The following is a 20,506-nucleotide window of genomic DNA, read 5'->3' on the forward strand; positions in this document are numbered from 1 at the left end:
TTACTGGCTGAGCCAGGTGGCAGGCACTCACAGACAGTTCTTGTAAGATAAGAACAACAGTGGGGAGAAACAGTGAGGAAAGACAGTCTCTGCTAATAGCAGGCTTTGTGACTACACCTTGACGGCAATACACTTAACTGGGGAACTTGGCAGACCCTTTAGTCTAGTATGTATTGTAACAGCATTTACAGAGGGCCTGGGCCTGTCTTGTTTCCCAACTACTGTTCTTTGCCCCATATCCAAAGTACTTAGTATACAATAACTGATCAAAAGCCCTATTATCTACTTATCAAAACACCAAAGGATTTTTAAATTTAAATTTGGGCTAAAACCACATTCACTAGGCAGACATTTTATACATGTCATGTGAAGTTTCTGATTTTTCGAAGAGCCCATCACTTACTGAAACTAAATCTAAAGGTGTTTGTCCTTCTTGATTTTTAAGAGTAGGATCAGCTCCATGGGCCAACAATAAAGCACAAAGCTGTGTCCGTCCCTTTTGGGCTGCTTCATGTAACGGTGTGAAAGCCCATTTGTCCGTGGCATTGACACACGCATTGTACTTTATCAGTAAAGCTGCTACGTCTACATGCTGTAAAAGAAAATATTCCTGTTACAATTGGAAATATTTTATGGAACTTTACTTCTTAAGAAACTGGTTCTGAGCTGGGAGTACACTCAGGAGGCAGAGATAGGCAGATATCTCTGGGTTCAAAGCCAGCCTGGTCTACACAGTGGATTCCAGGACAGCCAGGGCTATGTAGATAGGCCCTGCCTTAAACAAAACAAAGCCTGGCTCTATATCTACTCTCTTGCTTGCAAACTTATTCTGGAAATGAAAAGGAAAGCTATTCCTTCTCAGCATTGTAATTTATGTATAGTTGCTTAAAAACTACAATTCAGAATCCATACACTAAACTAATGTAACGCAATGATTTCTAACTAATTCTTGTATTATAACTGGTAATTATAAATTTACAAATCAGTAGCCTTCCTCAGTTATTCAAACTATACCACTGACAATGGCCAATGCTGACTAGAATCTTCAGGGTTGTTAGAAATTAGTAACAATATATTTGAATCTATATAAAGATTCCTATGAAGCCTATGAATTTTCTGGACACACAGATACACACATCAGTATTTCATCAAAATGAGGGACAGGTGCCGAGGATACTATAACAAATGACAGAAATATAATGCCATATCATACAGCATGCTTGTAACAGATTAAAAAACTAAAACTCCTGTTACTTAATGTCTTATTTAATTCTTTGTGAAACAAGGAAACATTTCAAACTCCATGTGACCTGTGATCCTGACACCTTGAAAGGCATAGAGGGCCATCAGGACAGCACAGCACTTACCCCGTACGATGCTGCATTGTGCAACGGGATGAGTCCTCCTTTGTCCTGGGCATTGACATCGGCTCCATTTTGCAACAAATACTCTGCAACTTCCAAATTATTGTAACCAGCTAATTCAGGAAAGAAGCAACATTAATTTCACTTATAAATGTAGAAAAATCACATATTGCTCATATAGTTCTATATTTATAAATGAATTTTAGTAAATTTTATATAAATCTGAAATTACTGGTATTTTACCTTCTAGGAAAAAGGTCTTCCCCCAGCCTAAAATGTTAGAAGCTTCTGTTGTTGTTAGCCATTGGTTTTGGAAACCCACCAAAGATTTTTTTGTCTATCTTTCCATTTAAAATTTCTCTACCAAAGGCCTTGTCTTCATGGTTGTTACATAAAACATCCTAAAAACTCAGATGTATGACCCCAAAGAACAAAAAAAACAAAACAAAAAAAAACAAAAACAAAAACCTCCAAAAAAACCAAAACCAAAACAAAACCAAAAAACCACAGGCACCCAATCATCCGGCTGTAAAGTAGCTGGATGTACTCTTTCTCAGGACGTTGTAGAGGCATGCTTCAGTCTGGACACAGAGCTTAGACGCTATCTCTGCAGGTCAGTAGAGTAAGCGTAGCGTGGGCTAAAACCAAAGACTGAGCTACTGTTTGGAAGCATGGCACAATCTATTACCTTGCCAGCCAGCTCAGCAAGCTCTCTTATGGCAAAATATCTCTAGACACCTAAATTACAGATAGAAAGTAAGTTTGTAATTTTAAAAATGTTAATCTTAGTGCACATGTCATCCCATGGAAGGATTTAAAGCATCGAAATTGTTTACAAAATGCAGTGTTTGTGTGTATATGTGGTTGACTGTGGAAAGGATTTTAGGTAAATATAGTGTTTTCCCCAGTTGCTCTCTACTTGTTTTACTTTGTTTTGTTTTGAGATAGGGCTTTTCTGTGTAGCTGTACCTGCCTTGGAATTCTGTCTGCAACTCAGAGATCCACCTGCCTCTGCCTCCTAAATGCTGGGATTAAAAGCGTGCGCCACAAGGCCCAGGTACTTTCCATTTTTAAAATTTTGTATCGTTACTGATTTAGTGTCTGTGCATGCTTATGGTGTGCACCAAAGGTCAGAAAACAGCTTGTGGGATTGGCTTTCCTCTCATATGTGGGTCCTGAATGCTGAATTCAGTTGTTAGGCTTCTATGTTAAGTGTCCTTTACCCCAAGGCATCTCAAAGACTGTCCCACCTCATCATTTGAGATCATTGAGCTCGGAGCCCACTCATCCAACTCGTCAAGTCACCAGGAAGCTCCAGAGATGCAGTATCTTGCCCTCCCCTCCCCCACAGGGCTAGGAATGGGAGCTCAAGTTCTCGTGCCTGCATAGCAAATCCTTTATAAATGAGTTCTTCACAGACGTGAACAGACACATACAAAGACAAAGTGGACTGAAAATAGTACTGTCAAATGTTCTAGATTAGGAGCTGCGGGGATATTCCAGCACTTAAGAGCAGTTGTTCTAGCAGAGAATCTGGGTTTGGTTCCCAGCACCCACAGGGCAGTTCATAACCATTTGTAACTCCAATTCTAGGGGATCCAATGCCCTATTCTGACCTATTATCTGGCACACCTGAGGTACACAGACATGCATGAAGGCAAGCCCCCCATCTGTATATATCACAAAAACACTTAAAAGTTGGGGCTGCTGAGATGGCTTGTGCAAGGGCACTCGCCACCAAGCCTGATGATCTAAGTTTGATGCACAGAACACACAAGGTGGACTCTGGCAAGCACACAAATATGTACATGAATACACACTATATAAATACAGTTAGGAAGACACCACTGGCAAGAAGTCTATGAAACTCTACAAGCCTTTTGTTGTTTGTTTTTCAAGACAGGGTTTCTCTGTGTAGCCCTGGCTGTCCCATACTTGCTTTGCAGACCAGGCTGGCCTTGAACACAGAGATCTGCCTGTCTCTGCCTCCCAGAGTGCTGGGATTACAGGTGTGCCACCATGCCCGGCCTAGGCTACAAGTCTTTTTTTTTTTTTTTAATTTATTCAGATTACAACTAAATTGTTATCCCATCACTTGTATCCTCCCGTTATAAGTCTTTTAAGACATTAATTTTTGCTGCTTACACTTAGCTATCACTAGAAAATTGAAAACTTTTGTTTTCTATGAAAAAGGCTGGCTTATGCAGGCAAGTTTTTCAAAACTCTCTTCAAATATGAATCAATGTAGTGATCTCAAAGAAAGGACTCCAAAGCTCAGAGCACTGGCAGAGCCAATCAATTTCAACTGTTCTTACTTAAAAAAAAAAAAAATTTTTTTTTTTTTGAGATAGTGTGTCTCACTATGTATCTTTGGTTGTCTAGAACTCACTATGTAGATCAGGCAGGCTCTAAACTGAGAAATCTGCCTACCTCAGCTTCCCAAGGGATTAAAGGTGGGTGCCACCATGCCCTACAATTGTTCTTTTTATTTATTTATTTTTGTTTTTCTTTGTTTTTTGAGATAGGGTTTCTCTGTGTAGACTTGACTGTATTGGACTTGCTTTGTAGACCATGCTGGCCTTGAACTCACAAAGATTTGACTGCCTCTGCCTCCCAAGTTCTGGGATTAAAGGCATGCACTACCATGCTTGGCTTTTTGTTTTTTATTTTTAAAGATTTATTTATTATGTATACAATGCTCTTTCTGTACACCAGAACTCATTACATATGGTTGTGAGCCACCATGTGGTTTTTGGGAATTGAACTCAGGACCTCTGGAAGAGCTCTGAGCCATCTCTCCAGCTTCCTCCGCCCCGCCGCCCCCAACGCTCTTAATGAATCTAATCAGCACTAAAGGAAGTGAAATTCAGCTAATGGCTTAATATATAAACACAGAGTTTATGCTTTGACAGCTAATTTGAGTTGCATTTTTCAAGTTTACTTAGAGTAAAGATGACTCTTAGCCCTGGGTCCGTGCACCTGCTGCCAAGAGTGACAACCTGGGTTTGAGTGCTGAAACCCACAGGATGGAAAGAATAGACTCTAGCAAGCTGCTCTCTGACCTCAGGCGCCAGACCAGGCCCCTATCAAAGGAATCATAAAAACAAAAATAACCTTAGATGTCACCAGCCTAAATCTAGTTTCACTCATTTACCTGCTAAGTGCAAAGGTGTAGAATGCCGACCTTGGGTGTCACGGCAGTTTACATTATCAGGTGAGGACAGTTTCTTCACTCTGGCTAAACAACCCTTCTTGGCAGCATCCAGCAAAGCAGCATCACCTCTAAGCAGATCTTGGATATCTGTGTCTCCATCTTTGACAAGATCCAGAGGAGTATTCCCATCTCTGTTTTTCTTTGTAGGATCTGCACCATGCTAGGCATGAGAAAAAAAGGGGGAGGTGGTGGTAGGAGTGGGTTAGTATGTGCTTTGCCATGACAGGGTGGGGTGGGTGGGTGGGTACTTAATACTAAATCTAACCAGATTGTTATTGTTATTAATGCTTAAGTATGTATTTAAGAACAAAAAACTAAGTAAGTTTTCAGCTATATAATTTCAAATTTAATTATTATTATTTTAGGCAGTCTCATGCAGCCCCGTTTGGTCTGAAATGTGCTCTATAGTTCGTAGAAGAGGACCTTGACCCATTGATCTTCCCATTCTACCTCCTACACAATGCAAATACAGGTATGTCCCGCCATGCCTGGTTTATGTGGTGCTGGCAATAAACCCAAGGGCCTTGTGCATGCCAGACAGGCACTCTACTACCTCACCTGCATCCGCACTCCCTTACAATTTTATGACATCACTGCCAAATATGGAGCCTATTGTTGATTGAATTACCATACAGTGTATGATTACATTGTTTTCCTTTTTTAAGAAAACAGAATGTCAACTGTGCAGCTTTGGTTAGCCTCCTGGAAACTCACTGTCGACCAGGCTGAACTTGAACTTACAGAGACCCGCCTGCCTCTGCCTCCCAGGTGCTGGGTTTTAAGCATGCACCACCACACCTAGCTGCAGTTTTCCTTTTTTATAAACACTGTATGTATGAATCTAGGATGTAATATTTTACAGCAGAGTATCTGTATTTGTATTAGACCAGCATCATCAATTTTACAAAATGTTAAACAAATTGGGTTTATAAACCACATGAGTCAAGTAACTTGAGGTTAGATAACCAAACAGGCAAGAGGGATGGCAACCAGAACGATCCCATGATAGGCAGCTATACAAACAAATCTCCTATGCTGGTGAATATACACGCAGACCAAAATACAAAAATATTCATAACTCTTCTGAAATCTAGTTTTAGTATTATATTACTTTTTTTCTACTTTCATTGGTTTAAACGTTATATTAGCATTATGTGAAAGACAATCTGAGCGCTTTAAGGCCAAGTACTTAAGCACACCTGCAGCAGAAGTTTGCATATTTCATATTTTCCTTTTGCTGCAGCTTCATGTAAAGGTGTGAACTTCCACAAGTCGGCTACATTAACTACTGCTCCATGCTTGACAAGAAGCTCTGCAACTTCATAGTGCCCATAAGAACATGCATTGTGCAAAGGAACAAGGCCTCTGAAAAGGTAAACAAATGGTTTAATCTCAGCAATTATATATAACCAATCAAAAACATTTCTTGCACTGCCTAAGGGAGTATACTGGTCATACCCTGTAGCACTCAAACCCATGGGAAGCAGGAAAAGACTTTTGGGGGAAGAATTTTAAACATCTTTTTTTTGTTTTGTTTTGTTTTTTGAGTCAGAGTTTCTCTGTGTAGCCTTGGCTGTCCTGGACTCACTTTGTAGACCAGGCTGGCCTCAAACTCACAGAGATCCGCCTGCCTCTGCCTCCCGAGTACTGGGATTAAAAGCATGCACCACCATGCCTGGCTGAATTTTAAACATCTTAAATATAGAGATTATGATAACATTCACACACAGTTAACATCAAGCATTGTGTATTTTTAACCACAGTAATTTCAAGATAAAAAAATTTAGAATTACCTCAACGAACACTGAAAACTATTAATCAGAATCAAAATCACATAAATAAAATTTCCTTTGCAATTATAACATGACAAAGCATTATATAAGTCAATCTTATATAAATTGGAGCCATTTATAGTTTTTTGTTTGTTTGTTTTAAGAAAAGGTCTCATACTATAGCTCATATTAGTCTGAAATCTCCCGAGTGCTTGGAGTCTAGGTGTAGACCACCATACTCAGCATACACTATTAACTGAAGTTAATAAGCTTTCATTGAACCAGTGTTATGAAACAAATATGTTTAAAAAAAACATTTTTACAATTTATCATAAAGTCCTCTTGTATCTTCACCAAAAGGTCATACAAAGGCATGGTAGAGAGCCAGCAGTTACTTCTTACCCTTTGTCTTTAGCATGCACATCAGCTCCATGCTGCAGCAGATATTCCACCACAGAGACCCTGTTGTACCCAGCTGCAAAATGGAGAGGTGTCGACTGGCGTCCCTCAATGTCTCTACAGTTGACACTCTGAACAGTACAGAGTTTCTGCAGGTTGAACACAGCACACACATATTGTTGCAGGCACTTGATCCCATTGTGAACCCTGAGATTATGCGAACTGTAAAAATCTGTTTCTTGTTTGGTGTGGCTCAGCCCTAGCACACACCTTTAAATTCAAGAGCTTCCTGTACACAGGATTTAATAAAGTTAACCCTAGGGCAAGAGGCGGAGCAAGAAACTACCCAACAGGGATTAAGTAGAGAGACTTTGAGTTCAAGGGTATTTAAAACAGTTTGGAGAAAAAAAAGGAGCTCTTGGGCTTTTAGCTCTGGGGCTTTTCGCTTTCTGCTCCAGGGCTGTTGGCCGAGCTAGCAAGTTTTTGGCCTTGGGCTGCTGGCCTTTTGACTTTTTGGGCTTTTAGTTTCTGTTTCCTTCAAGTACGAAGGTCAGCTAGGTGCTTTCTCTGCTCTCTGAGCTGGCAGGGTTTCACCCCAGCATCTGGCTCTGGAGTCTTGATCAAATTGAATGATTTGGGATTTTTTTTATATATAACAATAACATTATTTTCATGCCTGTTTTAATACAACAGAAATTTCAAACATCTGCTTTGTTTTATTTCATTTACACACATTGATGACCTAACTTCTCAGACTAATTATAATGTCCACTTGGTGGTAAGCACATGTGGTGCCACTAGGTCATAGCAGCACTGAAAGGAGAAATTCAGAGTCCTAAATCCATTTGCTTTGTTTTTCGAGACAGGGTTTCTCTGTATATCCTTGGCTGTCCTAGACTCACTTTGTAGACCAGGCTGGTCCTGAACTCACATACATCCACCTGTCTGCCTTGCTGAGTGCTGGAATTACAGGCATATGCTACCACTCTCAGCCCCCAGGCTCTGCATTATAAGCCAGGCATGATAGTATATGCCTGTTACGCCACCATTGAAGTAGGAGGCAGGAGGATTATGAGTTCAAAGCCAGCCTGGACTCCATGGTAAGACTTTCTAACAAACAATAAACAAAACCATACAGTAAGTCTATATTTTAATCTACAAGCACAGTAAAAATTTGAGAAGTAATGCTGCAGACTAGTGGTTCTCAATTTCAATGTACATTGGTCTTATCTCCAAATTCTGTAAGTCAGTATCTGGGGTTGTAATTTGCATTCCTACCAAGTTTCTAGGCTATCTAGTGGCCAAGGAACCACATTTAAGGCAATGAATCATGCCAGGTGCAGTGGCAGGCAGATCTCTGTGAGTTCGAGGCCAGCCTGATCTTCAAAGTGAGGCAAGATAGCAGGACAGCTAAGGCTAAGGCTACACAGAGAAACTCTGTCTTTAAAAAAAAAAAAAAAGAAAAGAAAAGAAAAAAAGGACAAGGACTGACTCATACTGTACTGTATATAATGGACTAAGAAAATGTTGCTGGTTATATATGATCCTTGAAGAACTAAGAAAATGATCACCAAAATTATTTTCCTGTGCTCTTTGGTTCTGATGAGTAAGTCTAGCTCAATCAAAAGCAACATCCTAAATATTCTTGAGTATTATGCAGAGAATTTGGGGAAATAAAACATATAACAGATCACAATGTTTATAGAGTCAGAGGTTAAGAGCACTGACTGCTCTTCCAGAGGTCCTGAGTTCAATTCCCAGAAACCACATGGTGGCTCACGACCATCTATAATGAGATCTGATGCCCTCTTCTGGCCTGCAGGTGTACACGCAGGCAGAGCACTGTATACATATCAGCCTCCTCCTCCTGCATCTTCCTCCTTCTCTCCCTAATCAGAGAGAACAAGTTCAGTAAGCCCCATCAGTGGGCTTATCCTAAAGGGAGCCACTGAAGTGGTAAAGTTCTTCTGAGCTCATGAAACACTTGCCAGATTTGATGAATGAGGTTCTAGTCTTTTTTTTTTTTTTTTAAGATTTGTTCATTTATTATTTATACAGTATTCTCTGTGTGTGTGTTCCTACATGCCAGAAGAGGGCACCAGGTCTCATTATAGATGGTTGTGAGCCACTATGTGGTTTCTGGGAACTGGTACTCAGGACCTCTGGAAGAACAGTCAGTATTTTAACCTCTGAGCCATCTCTCCAGCCCTGAGGTTCTAGTCTTAAAGCAATGTTTCAGAGGGTCTGAAACATGATCTAGGAATGAGTGTGTCCACTGCAAACCAGCTGTTGGCACATGTGGCAGGTACCAAACATCAGTTTAACATCTTTTCACTTTAGTTTTGTTCATTCTGATATTATGTACTGTGACAGTTAATACAGTCAGATTGCATGGCTTAGGTCACCTAGGAGACAAGCCTCTAGCATGCCTCCAAGGGATTATTTGAATTAGGTTAGCTTCTGAGCTTGCCGGCCAGGGACCATTTAGATTATGTTAATCAGGGTAAGAAGATCCACATTAATTGTGGCTGACACCATTCCCTGGGCCGGTGTCCTGGACTGAGTAAGAAAAGAGAAATGAGCTAAAAATTCACATTCATTGATCTCTTCTTCCTGATTGCAGATGCAATGTGAGAAGCTATTTCATGCACCTGCTATCATACTGGACTGTACCCTGTACTGTAAGCCCAAACAAACCCTTCCTTTCACACATTGTTTTTCTGGAGTGTTCCTGTTATCTAGAAAATGATGGAACCTCATGGAGCAATAGTAAACAAATACAGACAATGTTTCTGTCCTGGGAATCCGCACAGTCACATGGCAAAGATAGAAGGCCAATGGAGATAAGCTTCCCAGTGATTTGAGAGTCCGAGGGCAAAGAAGCTAGCACAGTGCTTGTCATGGAAATGGTGGCTTCTTTAATCCAAGAGTTTTGTTTTCTAAATTTTGTTTTGAAAACTGAAACAACATTATTACAACATTAAAGAATTATTTACTTCATGAAACAGATGAGTCAAATTCTGGTTTATATTATTTGGATTTTAAATCCTGCTTTTCCAAATAGACATTTTCGTATATAACAGGAATACCCAGTACAGACAGTTAGACATCAATGTGTGCACAGCACTAGTCAAAACAGAACTGGAGGGAAGGTGACTGGGAAGACTGCTGTTGGGATGGAAGTGACAAGAAATCGGGTGCTCTGTGGGAGAAAGACATTTTCAGCTCAGCTGAGTACAACTGAATGGTTCTGAGCTGTGCCAACACTGTGCTCACACAGTATAAACAATGGCTCCAGAGATAGTAGGTGGTAAAAGAAAGAACCAGAAGGAACCTGTACAGAGGGGCACTTGGTTCCTTTTGTTTTGTGTTTCATATATAAACAGTAATGGACAGCAACACAACACACTTTCTTCTTTTTCCTGCTATTGCTTTTAGACAGTGTCTTCCTAAGTAGCTGTCTTTTAACCCATAAACTTCCTGTCTCAGCCTCCCTAGTGTTTGGAGGATAATAGGTGTGCCTACTAGGTATGCCTGGTACATATTGTTCCTTAAAATATATTTAAAACCTTATTTTATGTGCACGAATGTTTTGCCTGCATGCATGTCTGTGTTCCACATGCGTGCCAGGTGCCCATGGAGGTCAGAAGAGGGTGTTGCATCCCTGGAACTAGAGTCATGCATGGCTGTAAGCTACCATGTGTGTCTGGGAACTGAACGTAGGGCCTCTGCAAGAGCTGCGAGTGCTTCTAACGTCTCAACTGTTTCTTCAGCCCCCAGTCTTCTCTTACAGGGACAAGTAAGTTCTTTAAGACAATTGCATTTGATACTATGTGAAAAGTACTAACATTTGTGAATGTGGTAATGTCTAAAATATATTGTGAAACTAGTCCCTATCCCCAATTTCTCAGTGTTTCTTACTGCAGAGGAATTGGTATTTTTACCCTCTTAATAAGACTCTTTGCTACAGACTTATTAAACAATGCCAAAATAGAAACCAAAGATTAAGAAAAATCTGATTTTATCTTACCTTTACAGTTTCTACGTCACCAGCTTTTGCAGCCTCCAGCAGCTGTCTGTCGGCCTCTGAGTGACCTACTGAGATGCCCTCTGAAAGGGGAGAAAAGTGCTTAACGCCCACGTAGAAAATGAGGCCAAGCTTCAACGGTTATCTTTTTACAAAAGCAGTTTTCAAGTTTGCTAGCTTATCAACATGGGGGAAAACAGTAAGGCTACTAAACGTTTTGTTTTGTTTTGAAGACAGGGTTTCTCTGTGTAGCCTTGACTATCCTGGACTTGCTTTGTAGACCAGGTTGGCCTCGAACTCACAGCGATCCGCCTGCCTCTGCCTCCCAAGTGCTGGGATTAAAGGTATATGCCACCACCACCTAGCAAGGCTATTAAATTTTTGAGAATATCACTGAGCAAAATATATATGTGTTCAGTATAAAATGCCATTTAAGCAGTGTAAAGAAACTTAACTAAGACAGGCAGTGGTGGTACATGCCTTTAAATCCCAGCACTTGGGAAGGAAAGGCAGTTGGATCTTTTAAGTTCCAGGACAGAGTTGTTACACAAAGAACCCACACCACCACCAAAAACAAAACAAAACAAAAAACCCCACCCGCCCCCTTAAAAAGAAAAAAGAAAGAAAGAAAGAAAGAAAGAGAGAGAGAAAGAAGCATAACCAAAGTGAAAGCTTACCTACTTGATAAACAAGCTATGTACAAGCCCGGAAAGAAATCTAAATCTAAACATGGTTCTGCCAATAACTTGTTATATGAACTGGCACAAATCACTTTTATTTCCTGAGCCTTCAGGGGTTTTGTTTTGTTTCAATTTTAAAGAGTGAAGTTAGATTAGAAAGTAGCTAGTCATTTTTAGTTTAAAATTGTGTCTCACAACTCAATTAAAATTTCTGAAAAGAGTGCATACAAAGAAAGTTCCAAGTAAAGATTTAATTATAAAAATTAAACCTTGAAAGAACTAAAGAAAACAGACATATATCAAAGGAAGAACCAAACAAAAACTAATGTGGGAAAGTAGCAGAGGAAAAAAACAATAAAGCCAGGGACAGATGGAAAGGCTCCTATTGTAACATGGTATCAGAGGAAGCATTTATACCCAAGATCTAGAAGAACAAACGAAGCAGGCCCAGTGCTTAGGGAAGCGTCACCAGCAGGACTGCTGTGGTTAAAAAGACCCTATCTTTTAATGTTTTTCTTGCTCTAAGAAACAGTACTTACCACATCCTACTTGATTAACCAGAGTGTTTTAAGGGCCCCCTTTTGGGGGGTTACATCATTATATACCCAAGGGAGCAATTAACTTACGACCCTTCTGCCTCAGCTTCTCCAATGCTGGTATTAACAGTGTCTTAATGCTTAGCTTCTTAAAATAAAAATAAACATAAAAAAATAAAAAAAATTGATGAAAAGAAAAAAGATGACAGGGTCTATGTCACTGTCTGTTCTGAAACTCAGAGAGATGTCCCTGCCTCTGTGACCCAAGTAATGAATTGAAGATGTGACCACCATGCCTGGCAAATCAGCTTTATTAACTTTAAAACTTGAGTGCCCCATATTTACTCAGAGAAACTTGGCAGAATATGCTACTGAACAAAAGTCATAATTATAATTTAATGACATTTAAAGTATCAAATATAATGAGCTAAGAATAAGTTAAGGCCAACATTTCTCAAAAATTTTGTTTATCACCAATTCCTATGCAGCACACCTGATATGTGAAAAATCTTAAAGGTTAACCTCTAAAAGAGAATGTCTCGGCAGCACTTAATACCTTGAAGCAGCTGCTGCACATTTTCATTTCCCATCTGCAAGGCGGTGAATCCCTGGAGGGATATAATGTTCGGGTCACACCCATAGCTCAGGAGCAGGCGGCAGGTCTGCAGATGACCACAGTGTGCAGCTCTGTGTAATGACGTCTGCCCAAGACTGTCCAAAGCATTAACCTTAACAACACAGGAAACACTGAAATTAGCATTGTGGTGAACCACCTATAATCATTCAGTTGTATACTTAATGCTTACTAGTGAAAGTCTCTATTATGATTATGATTATTTTTTTAAGAAATCAACTGTCCAGTGCCAAAGTAGGCATTTTTTTTCCCCTCAAAAAATTCACCAATCCACGAAGACTGATATCAGATTGAATTCCAACTCTGGATGTGGGTTGCCAAGCATAAGTTAAACATTGAAGTCATGTTTAGCATTAAAGCATGTATAAGTCACCCTGTTTAGAGTTAGACATTGACTAAAAAGGCTGTGTCCATGAAATTGTATGGGTCTTTGCGGTACAGAATTTTTATGACTGATTCCAAGACATACAACAGCCAGAAACAAACAAGTCCAGAGGTGAGTTAAGTTAGTGTTGAGACACTCATTCCTATTTAACTGATCTATACCACGCATCGTGTAGAGTATTATGTGACTAGCAGACTGAATATCCACAGTGGAACACTCACCAGCAATATATGTCAAAGGCACTGTTGACTTGTTGATTCATCTCCAAAACATCATACTAAATGGCTGTTACTGTTGGGGGCAGAGAGTGCCTGAGACGAAGCACTCTTAGGTGCTGACTTCAGGGATTTATACACTGACACCATCTACCAGTCAGCTATCCACCACCCGCTTCTGCCTTTACCTGTGGTTCTTTAAATAGAATCCATGAAATTCTTCACAAGAAAATAAGATAACCTCTAAGACCATCTCATTTCCATTCTGCCTTTCTATGAAAAACAATTCTTCAGTAATTAAGCAATCTTATGTTCACCAGTGTCTTCTGATACACTGGCCAATTAATACTCATGTTATCAGAGAATATTTGGAGGTGGATGTAGCAAGACCTCAATAAGCACAAAGCCAGAATATGAGTGTCCATGATTATAGAACTGAAAACCCAATCAAAATGCTCAGGGCTTAAAAAAAAAAAAAGGGGGGGGGGAGGCAACTGAAGAGGTGGCTCAGTGGTTAGTTAGTAGCAGTGGCTGCTCTTCCAGAGGACCAGGGTTCAGCTCCAAGCACCCACACGGCACCTTGTAACTGTCTTTAACTCCAGTTCCAGAGAATCTGATGCCCTCACACCAATGCATTTAAAAAACAAAACAAGACAATTTTTGCTCACATGTAACCAATGATTTTTTTTTAAACCTTGAAAGCTTCGAGTAATATATATTAGGGTGAACAACTTTTGCTGCTTTACCTGGGACTTTCTCAGTCTTCATACTATTAAATGGGTTTTTAGAAACCACCAACTCCTGTATAAAAGTGAGTGAGTGGTCTCTAGTCACGACTGTCTCACTGAGTTTCACAGCTCAAATTCAACGTGTGCCTGTATACTCTTCAAAAGTAACATGCCATATGTAAGAAAAAAAGCAATCAACAGGAAGGCACAGAGCAGAGACAAATGAGGATGCCAAGCAGTCAAGCAGAAATGAACTTTATTTTATTCAGTAATTTACAGTAGGAAAAATAACAGTTATACATTATCAAGAACTTCCCAAAATCAGAGATAAGGACATTAAAGGTAACAGGAAAACAAAAACAAAAACAAAAAGACCTAAAAAATTTAAGTGATTCCTTGCATGGGTAGAAATCCAAGGAATAACAAGTAAGAAAACTGACCTGCAGAACCCAGTGAGGATAAGACCTCAGGGCCTCTGTCCTTTCTTTTCCCTTCACGCTCAGCAATTCCATTTCTGTACATATATTGAATTTTCACTAAAAATTGTCTTTGAGGAAGGCAAAAATTCTTTGGATTAAAGACTGGAAATTGTTAACTGTCATTTCTGCTATGTATACTTTCTATTAAGCATTTTTTAAATTGAACTTTTAATTGTTATGTGTGTGTGAGCAAGTGTAAGCCAGAGGACATCTTTTGGGACCTTCCACCGTTCTGAGCAGGGTCTTCTTGTTGTTACTGGCACTCTGCTAGCTGGCTGGTAAACTGGCTATTTTACGGGTCTGTCTCCCACGAATCAGGAGGAACACTGAGATAACAGCTGTGTGCCACCACATCTGGCTTTTCACATGGATTCCAGGAAATCCAATTCAGGTAGTTAGGCTTGAATGGCAAGTGCTTCACACACTAGGCCATTTCTCAGGACTCATTAGTAATTATATTTTAAAGTTACCTAGTAAGAAAATGATTTCCAGCTTTGACAGAATAGTTAGTTATTCAAGGGGTAAAATGCTCTACATACAAATGCTATCTAAACAATCTTAATTTATCAACATGGCTACATATGTTGGTTTTAGTCCAATTATTTTGCTTCTATTCAAGTTCTTTGTCTTAGTTACAGAAATGGTCAAAGTATAAACCAGTACTGGTAAAAATGAGGCATTATACTAACCAAGGAATTTCAAGTATGTATCAGCAAAGAAAATTAGATAAGACTGGTCTCTTGGTGAGATAAGAGATGCTCTAGTGTGTACTGTTTTAAAATAAAGTCAAGGATAACTTTGACCAGTGGATTAGAAGTGGACAGAGAAGGAAGGATATAACAGAAATACTGTACATATGAATAAATGTACACATTTCCCAACAGTAACAAAAAACTAGATTTGGGAAGCTGTCCACAGATTTCTTTCTCAGTCTGCCTCTGTATTTTGAGGTGCGCGCATATATATGTGTGGCGTGCGTGCGTGTGCGTGTGTGTAGGTCAGCAGCCTTGGGTGTGGCTCCTCACCTACCTTGTTTGAGACAGGTTCAGTATTGGACATGCCAGGCTAGCTGGCCTGCAAGCGTATAGGCTTTCTCTCATCTCTGCCTCCCTTCTCGCCATAGGAGTACTAACTCATTTCATAGGTTCTGGGGATCTGAACTCAGGTCCTCAAAACTCCATGGCAAGTACTTTACTCCTCAGGCTGCAGCTGTTTTGAATTGTAAATGAAGAGGAAAAAAACCATGTTTGATAAAGTGAATAGTTTAAGGAGGCAGACACCCACTACACAGAAAGTGACTCACAGGATTACCAAAGATTACCAGAAATGGTGTATACCTTTGCTTCATGTTTCACCACGACTTCAACAACATCATTGTGAGCTTTCTCAGAAGCCACATGCAGCGGAGTCAAGAATCTTAAAGAGAAAAAGCCAGCCACACAATAAGTATGTTTTCCATACCAAAAAAAAAAAAAATGGCAATAACACCTACTGGTTAAAATTATACTTACTCTTTAGTCTTTTCGTTGGTGTTCGCTCCCTTTCTTAGCAGCAGCTCACATATTTGCTTTCTTTTAGGATATGGAGACGCAGCAGCACAATGCTAAATAATTCAAATTGTAGCATTAATCAACGACCATACAGAACCATTCTCACTTAAGAACACTAGTGTTTCCAATCAAGGGTAATAATCCCAATCTAACTTTTGTTTTATTTTACCCGAATTGGCTCTTGAAAGCTCTTCTACTGGAAAGAATGTGTAGTAATTACAAATTCTGACATGGCAGGAAAAGTCCCACATTAAAGAAGTCATTAAAAAGATGTCATTAAATATTCTGGTTAAACTTTGTCCTGCATTTTTGAAAAAGCTACTATTGGTAGGATGAAAAATGTTACATTTAAAAGGTTAAGCAAAGACTCACATGTTGGCATTTCTTTTTCCAGTGCTAAAGACTGAATCTACAGCCTCACAGATGGAGGCAAGCGCTCCACCACTAGGCTATTTACCCTCAGCCCGGCTGTGTGCTGCTACATGAAGAAAGCCTGCCACCTGTCCTTAATTCTGCTGCTTTAACAGCACCGATAAGACAGCTGCTAAGTTGAGGCTCTTCCTTTACTAGCTGCTACAGCAGAACAAGGAGCTTCACTTTTCTGTTTGGCACAACTGCACTGTTTGTGGCTGCAGCCATTTCTGAGTATCAAAGGGGGAAAGAGATGGGAGGTAGGGCTTTGCCTTTATAAATTTCTTATCTATGATTATGGCACAAAACTTTGCAATCTCAATATCCAGGATTATATTCGAGTACAACAGGTATTCAATATCTGATTGATAATTGACCAAATCAATGTGTATATTTGCTAAAATCAAAATCTGAAAATTGTAGGCTAAAAATTCTGGTTAAAATTTTAAAGCAAAGTTGCTCTATAGATCTAAATATACAGTGATTATGTAATCTGTTCTCCTGTTACCAGTCATAAACTGTCAGTTACTCACTATTGTGTTCCTAATTCATTTTTGATATTGCTGCAGTCACCAAAATCATTCCTTTACCCTCAATAAAATCAAGTCTAACTGGTACACATAATTCTACTGACACACTAAGGGTAATAACACTAGGACATTTATTCTGAGTACAAAAAAGTAGTGAAAATTTATTTCCAAGAAGTTTTTAATCACACACATTATAAATTAGACCCCTACTCTACTGTACATCCTAAGAAATCTCTGGAAACCAAGATGAAACTACACAAAAACCACCCATCAATACGTAAACGTTTTACAGTTAAAGACATGATGCTTATAGCAGACTACTGAGATGAAAACAACATACAGAACAACATTCTTTCTTCTGTGCTCTTTTGCTTTTATTTTCTGCTATTACACAGAGAAGCTCCAGAAATAAACATGATTCTGAAAAGTGATGAAATCCTGTGCTGCAGCCCTGGGATGTGAACCACACCTTTGTCAGAGTGTGCAGATTGCATATCTTACTTACATCTTACTAACTTCCCAGCTGTGTTATCAACAGGATCAACTGAAGTGTAAACAGTGCTTGTGTTCAAGAAATGCTCGTCCTATTCAGTGGCTCTAAAGTGTGGGGTAGCTTTGCTTGTTCTTGTGATCTACCAAGAAGCTGTAAAGTGCTTTCTTGTTAACTGAAAAGTTTCGTCTCACACAAGAGTAGAAATGATACCGTATGCTGAGGTTTACTAAGAAGAGCTACTGGAAAGGTTGCTAATCTTATTACGCACAAAGCATAAATTAAACTATGGAAGAAAAATGATATAAGTAGGGCTAGTACTATCTGTAATTTAGTCAGTGATTGGGGAGTTGCAAGAGACCCTCCTCAGATAATGAGGTACAAATGTACTAGATTTTTCACACTATAAAAATTGGTCTTTCCAAGCTTCCCCATGTCAGTTTAATGCCGATATGGTCTTAATTTTCTGCTTAACTTTTTTTTGGTTTTTTGAGACAGGGCTTCTTTATGTAGCCTTGGCTGTTCTAGATTTGCTTTGCAGACCAGGCTGGCCTTGAACTCAAAGATCCACCTGCCTCTGAGTGCTGGGATTAAAGGTGTGTGCCACCACACCCATCAACATTTTTGTATTAGTCTAGAGTTTTAATTTCTTTTAACTTGGGTTAAAAATAAGGTAAGTGGCAATTTTCACAGTTTATATTAAGGCTTAAGAAAGAAAACAAGTTATCTACCAGACAACCTACTTTACTTATTTCCTTCTATGAAAGGAGCATTCTGAGATTTATATAAGAGTTCACTATTTTCCCAGGAATTTCTACTTTTAAGGTAGCGTCTCACCATGCTTCTTTATTTCACCCTGATCTCAGCTAGCTCCTGGACTTCACTGCGCACAAGCACTTTATTGCAGTTTCACAGAGCTCTTCTCCCTCACCCCATGCCCTTGCCTCCCTTTGACTTTTTGAGATAGTTTTGCTAGTATGGTTCAGGCTGGCCTCAAACTTGTGGCCCTACCTTAGCCTCCTGGGTCCTGAGACTACAGGTATACACTATCATGTTCAGTTCGGAAATAACTCTAAGGTACTTTATTCAAACTTGTGGAAAACCACAAATTACCAACTGTATATTATGTCTACAATAAAGTTACATAAAGCATGCGAGAACAAAGGAAAATTTTCTCTCTAGATAGGCTCTTAAACTACTAGTATAATGTTTTGGGAGATTAAGTTATCTATTTTTCTACACTATTTATTTTTTCTTCTTTATATACAGACAGGTAACTGACTTTAGTTCAGCAAGGAAGCAAATGCCTATTTCAACATTTGAGAGGCTGTGGCAGGACTCACACACATACGAAGCCAACCTGGGTTCATACAGCAAGATACTGGACTCAGAACCAAAACAACAACAACAGAACCCCTAACAGCAAACCCACCAACAAACAAGTACTGTACAAACAATGCCATCACTAAATAAGACATCATGATTAGTTTTTGGTTACTGTATTTTTAAAGCTTAAGTCTGAAACATTACCAAAGCTGTTTCATGTGTTTGAGGATGTTTGAAATTCACCATTTCCAGAGAAAGATGTTTTTTGATTCTTGTAACATCAGCTTCCCGTGCAGCTTGCAGCAATGAATGGCCTTTAAATTCATCTAAACAAAGAAGCATTTATATCTGCATGAAAATTATCACAGTAACGAGACTTGCCTCGCACAACACTAATACTTTTCTTGTAATTATTTTCAAAATAATTTCCGAATAGTCAGATTAAGCCTCTATAGTCTAAAATAGTTATGGATAACAGTAATTAATAACAGACACAATGAATCTAGTTCTCCTTAGTTATGGTTCAATTTATTCTCAAATATAACCATCAATTTAGGCCATAGTAGATCTACTGTCTGTTGATATTTTCTACCTGGATTGTGATTTTCTACACTATTACACTCTATTCCCAGAGTGTCCTGAGGCTGTGCAGAGAGGGTGACCACAAGCCCATGCTAGTACACAGCTATCAGACAGTCTTGCTCATACCTATCAGGTAACTGCAGATAGAACACACCTGTTTGTCAAGTGCTTCCCAGGATGAACAAAATTAAAGAAAGCATTTCCTCAATGTTTCTCTTTTACTTATCAGACTTGTAAAATCACTCATTATCACTTACTGTTCTAGAATAATATAAGTTTAGTTCATTTATATGTAAGAATACTATATTTGAATCAAGTGCTTTTTTAAAAAGAAAACTATATTTATTTTAGCTATACAGAATTTGGCCAAGATCGTAAACAATATTATAAGCCACAACCTGGGGACTGTATTTACAAGACAACAAATAATTCTTGAAGTAATATTAACTAGAAAGTTAAAAAAAAATGAGTAAAATCCATGGGCTATCATCTATAGCTCATAAACTGGAAAACTAGCCCAAATATATCTTTACACAGAATCTAAACTATGCTAAAAAGAAAGTTACTCATCCATAAAGAAAAGATTTTACTACTTATACATTCCCAAAGTAAATTGGGCAAGGAAAAAAAAAAGCTCAATTCTTTGAGGTCATATATCTTAGATGAATAGAAAACTTTTTTCTGAGACGGGATCCCACTATGTAACCCAGGCTGCCCTTCAACTCAAGGGATTCATCCGCATCTGCTGGGATTAAAGGTGTGGACCAACACAATCATCTTGAACATCACTTGTATACTCACACGATAATCTTTCCTTCAATTGTGGTGTGGGAGCCAAGTCTATAGCACTTTTATTGTGACAGTTCAGCAGTGTTGGATCTGCTCCGTAACTCAGGAGAAGAGAACACACTTCAACCCTGTTCTTAGAAGCTGCCTCATGAAGGGGTGTGAATTGCCACAAGTCCATTGCATTTACACAGGCACCATGCTGGGGAGGAGAAGGTGCACACACATGTTCACTTCTTCAGAGAATTTACACTTATCAACACTGTAGTTCAACAACGTGAGAGCTGAAAGTAAGGTCTGCAAACATCTCCCTTCCCTTTGGCGGTATAATTTACATACAAGGAAGCACAACTCTCAGTGAGTGGAGTTTAACGACCCTTGACAGACACATACCCATT

At 39.2% G+C, this 20,506-nt stretch overlaps 1 protein-coding gene across 3 annotated transcripts in view; it reads right to left on the bottom strand.

Moving 5' to 3' along the window:
• Positions 1 to 20,506, bottom strand: part of TNKS2 (tankyrase 2) — a 62,254-nt gene that overhangs the window by 19,478 nt on the left and 22,270 nt on the right. The window contains exons 8-18 of one of the 3 annotated variants that reach the window (XM_084763759.1): positions 20,124 to 20,310; positions 18,945 to 19,066; positions 15,945 to 16,036; positions 15,771 to 15,849; positions 12,549 to 12,720; positions 10,780 to 10,859; positions 6,753 to 6,898; positions 5,778 to 5,943; positions 4,519 to 4,738; positions 1,368 to 1,477; positions 404 to 592 (exon numbers count right to left, since the gene is read on the bottom strand). In XM_084763759.1, the coding sequence (XP_084619885.1) occupies positions 404 to 592; positions 1,368 to 1,477; positions 4,519 to 4,738; positions 5,778 to 5,943; positions 6,753 to 6,898; positions 10,780 to 10,859; positions 12,549 to 12,720; positions 15,771 to 15,849; positions 15,945 to 16,036; positions 18,945 to 19,066; positions 20,124 to 20,310 (1,563 nt within the window). The remainder of the gene's footprint in view (positions 1 to 403; positions 593 to 1,367; positions 1,478 to 4,518; positions 4,739 to 5,777; positions 5,944 to 6,752; positions 6,899 to 10,779; positions 10,860 to 12,548; positions 12,721 to 15,770; positions 15,850 to 15,944; positions 16,037 to 18,944; positions 19,067 to 20,123; positions 20,311 to 20,506) is intronic. The other 2 variants (XM_084763761.1, XM_084763760.1) reach the window with 2 other exon arrangements.

The sequence above is a fragment of the Acomys minous genome (assembly GCF_964271855.1).
Source record: "Acomys minous genome assembly, chromosome: 2".
NCBI lineage: Eukaryota > Metazoa > Chordata > Mammalia > Rodentia > Muridae > Acomys > Acomys minous.